The sequence below is a fragment of the Tupaia chinensis genome, unplaced genomic scaffold (genome assembly GCF_000334495.1).
Source record: "Tupaia chinensis unplaced genomic scaffold, TupChi_1.0 Scaffold138060_1, whole genome shotgun sequence".
NCBI lineage: Eukaryota > Metazoa > Chordata > Mammalia > Scandentia > Tupaiidae > Tupaia > Tupaia belangeri.
Window position 1 is genome coordinate 1,054,164 of NW_006197961.1, and position 4,151 is coordinate 1,058,314.

At 49.8% G+C, this 4,151-nt stretch overlaps 1 protein-coding gene across 1 annotated transcript in view; it reads right to left on the reverse strand.

Moving 5' to 3' along the window:
• Positions 1-4,151, reverse strand: part of CACNA1A (calcium voltage-gated channel subunit alpha1 A) — a 335,330-nt gene that overhangs the window by 276,249 nt on the left and 54,930 nt on the right. The window contains exons 2-3 of the mRNA XM_027776775.1: positions 3,670-3,775; positions 1,306-1,445 (exon numbers count right to left, since the gene is read on the reverse strand). Of these exons, the coding sequence (XP_027632576.1) occupies positions 1,306-1,445; positions 3,670-3,775 (246 nt within the window). The remainder of the gene's footprint in view (positions 1-1,305; positions 1,446-3,669; positions 3,776-4,151) is intronic.

Here is a 4,151-nt window from a genome sequence, read left to right on the forward strand (position 1 = left end):
GTAGACTACATGGGAGTCCAGTGACACAGCCATTACACCAACTGTTGGTCCCGAAGTCCAGGATTCAAACCCTGTGGTCAGCCATGTGGAAATCCAGTACCTTTAACCACCAAGCCACCTGCTAGCCCCAAGAGGGATACGTTTTTAAAGTATTTGCCATAGGGCACATGAACTCACCAGAGAGAGACAGAGAGAAAGTGAGAAATCGCTCCCCCAGGGAGGCTGGCCATGCTGCAATCTCTTCTCCTCCATTCTCCTCTTGGGATGTTGGGCACACACGCACGCATACCTGGTGTGAGATCTGAGCTTCCAGGTCCAGGATTCGAACAGACAGCCATGTGGGAATCCAGCACCTTAACCACCAAGGCCTCTGCTGGCCCGACAGAGGTATTTCTAACAAGTGCTCACCTTTACCCGCTCTGGGCCAGCCTAGCCAGGATGACAGGCACACATGTGCCATGTTCAGCTTATGTAGGTTGGGCTTGGATCAAAACCTGGGCTTCCTCTGTGGCCTCAGCTTCACACGATGGCACCCCACCACTTGGGCCACTGTGGCTGGGCTGAGTTTGGGATCTTCTGTTAAAGCACCTCAAAGGACCCCAGTGAGATTTCTCAAAAGAAAACGTTTCATTTCTCCTTTCAACCATGATCTGAAAATGCCTTCAAGACACTGCCCATACGTGTACACATGCATGCTTAGAAAAACCACACTATCGGCCATCAAGATGTACAATGAGTAAATGAAAATTTAAAAAAAAAAAAAAAAAGGCACAGACTTTATCTTATTCAAATTTTCTCCCCAGGCATAACCACCATCCCTTGCACCCAGAAATTCTTCACCAACATTAATCACCTCAAATTTAAGAACACCCCAAGCAAAGCAAAAGACCCTGCACACCGACTAGTTCCAGAGGAGTTCCAGAACTCCAGAACCTTACATTTCTAATGCACCTCCCTCGCTTTACCAACTGGGTGACCTCAGGCAAGCGATTCTCTGAGCTTGGAACTCCTCCGTGGTCTGATGGGAATATTAATATCTCCTAATTCATTGGGTAGTTACGAAGATTAAATAAGAGGATGCGCACAAACACCATGAAAGCCATCGATGGGAAGAAGCTATTATTTTTCATTGTAACAGAAAGCGTCGGCAGCAATATCTAGCAGAGAGAGAAGGCAGATGCGTACGGAAGAAGAACACAGGGACTCGGCCCTTGCTGAGCACCGCCTGGACCACGCCAACCATGCCATTCCGGAAGCCTTCGAACCGCTCGGTGAGCTCCTATAGCAGGCTGCACCGCCACTTACCCTGTTAGCACCACTACGAAGTCCATGACGTTCCAACCGTTCCTCAGGTAGGAGCCTTTGTGGAAAGCAAAACCGAGGGCGATGATTTTAATTCCAGCCTCGAAACAAAAAATCCCAATGAAGTATGGCTCCGTGTCATCCTGCAAGGGACAGAAGAAAGCAAGGTCAGCCTCTTGGGTGGGGCATGACCAGGAAACCACGCTAAATGCCCACTTCCCGAGACCCTCTGGCACACACCACCTCCCAGTGGGGGGCTGTTTACTGACATCCTTGTGGAAACAGGATTTTGCAGTACCTCGTGGTGAAGGGAGCTGGATTCCACCCTGGTCGACTCTAGCTTGAATTCTAGCCAGGCAGCTGGGAAAACACACTGGCAGTCAGCAGGTGGTGTGGTGGTAAAGGCGTCGGACTAAAACCTGGCTGACTGTGGTTCGAGTCCTGGACATGGTGGTTTCCTTAATTTTTCTTGTATTATTATTATTTTTTAAACTTTCTTTACCTTTTCATTTATTTATTTGTTTAAATTTGACCAGAGGGGGAGTGAGAGAGAGGAAGAGAGAGAGAAAGAGAACCTGAGAAGCCGCCAGGTCCGGGACTCGAACTACAGTCGGCCATGTGGGAGTTCAGCGCCCTTAACCACTGTGCAACCTGCTGGCCCTGTGGTTTGCTTTCTTACTTTCCCTTTCTGTCTCTCTTTTGTCTCTCTCTGGGGAGCACACATGCCCTATAGCAAATTTAAAAACAGCAACAGGGGTCAGCAGGTGGCATGGTGGTTAAGGTGCTGGACTCCCACATGGCTGACAGTAGTTTGAGTTCCAGACCTGGCAGCTTGCTTTCTCACTTCCTCTCTCTGGTGAGCACATGTACCCTATAACAAATTAAAAATAATAATTGAGGGGGACCCGTAGGGGCGTGGTGGTTAAGGCACTAGACATTCCCAAATGGCCGACCGCGATTCGAGTCCCAGACCTGGTGGCTTACTTTCTCATCCCCCCCCTTCACTCTCTCTTTCTGTCTCTCTGATGAGCATGAAAAGAAATAATAATAATAATAATCATTAATAAAATTAAATAAACAATTTTTAAAAGATATAAAAATAAGTAAATAGAATTAAATACATTCTTCTTTTTTTTTTTTTTTTGGCGAGGTTTTTGCTTGCCATAAAAACAGAAAGAGACAGAGAGACAGAAAGTGAGAAATCGCCCCCCAGAGGGGATGGCCACGCCGCAATCCCTTCTCCTCCATTCTCCTCTCGGGATCTTAGGCACGCATGAACATGCGCCTGGCATGAGTTTAAGCCACCGGGTCTGGGACTCGAACCGCAGTCGACTACATGGGAGTCCAGCGACATAGCCACTATGCTAACTGCTGGGCGGTCACACTAGCGGCCTTTAGTGGCCACCACCGTGGACAGTTCCAATGTAACGATGTCTCTGTGATGACGGGAAGTCCCACAGGTGTAATGCCAACGGTCACACACAGCAGTCTGGCCTTGGAGGCTGGCTCCCGTGCACCGACCTGCTTCCCAGGTCTGACGGTGGCAGATGGTTCTCAGCTGGCACGCCCCGGCGTCGGCACTCAGGGTGTCAAAGTACAGGGGTACGATTTCCGCCCTGGCTGGACACTGGCCAGGGCTCTCACCTCCTGTCCCTCTGCAGCACCTCCCACCCGCCTCCACCTGAGAGCCAGTCTGTCACACGTGCCGCTAACCCACAGGTAACTCCAGCGCCGTCAGAACTCCCACATGGATTCCTCTCCCCGGTCGTGCTGGTATTTCCCAGACCTCCGCATTCTCTCTGTGCCCTTGTGAGCATTTTCCCCCATATCAGCTTGTCACTGGTACCTCTACTCTTCTTGCTTTTCCTCTTTTTCTTTTTCATATACTGCCGGGGCGGAGGGGGTGGGACCAGGAGTTAGCATAATGGCTATGTCGCTGGACTCCTACGTAGTTGACTGCAGTTCGCGTCCTGGACCCGGTGGCTTAAACTCATGCCGGGCGCGTGTGCGTGCATGCCCAAGATCCTGAGAGGAGGATGGAGGAGAAGGGATTGTGGCGTGGCCATCCCCCCTGGGGGGTGATTTCTCGCTTTCTGTCTCTGTCTCTCTCTGTCTGGTGAGTGCACACACCCTATAATGAATAAAACCTCTCCAAAAAAAAAATTAAAAACTAATAATAACAAATGGAATTAAATAAATACATGTGTGTTAAAAAATAAATAAACTAATGTGGTAAGATGGAAAGGTAGGCTTCCCAAAATCCAGTTCTTGGCTCCATGATGGAAAACCCACTCTGCTCCCCGCTCTCCTCCCTCAATGAAGGCGCCACTAAAGTGAAGGGGAAACCCGCCAGGAGGCGCCACTCACCAGCCGTTCAGACATCGGGGTCTTGTCGTCGTCGGGCAGATGCTGCTCCAATGCCAGGACAATGCAGTTCGCAATGATGGTGGCAAGGATCATATATTCAAAAGGAGTACCAGGGGGTTAAGGAAAGTATTTCCAGCTGGTGAAGGGAGAGGAGGAGGAGGAGAAGGAGGAGAAGGAGGGATGCCCACCCCTGCTGACCTGGGCCAGAATGCTCTGGAACCCTCCCGCCATCCCAGTATGCTCCCCACGTTGGATCCCCTTGATCCCCGTCGGCAGGTGGAATCGTTCGATTCTCCCATCTGGGGTGATCCTTACAGTTCTCAAATCTGGGGCAGGGGGCTTTTTAAGGACAAGGGAGCTGTTTATCCTCCAGCTCACCTCCAATATTTATTGTTTAATTTATTTATTTATTTATTTTTTTGGTGGGGGAAGAGGATTTTGCTATAGGGCGCGTGTGCTCGCCAGAAAAACAGAGAGAGACA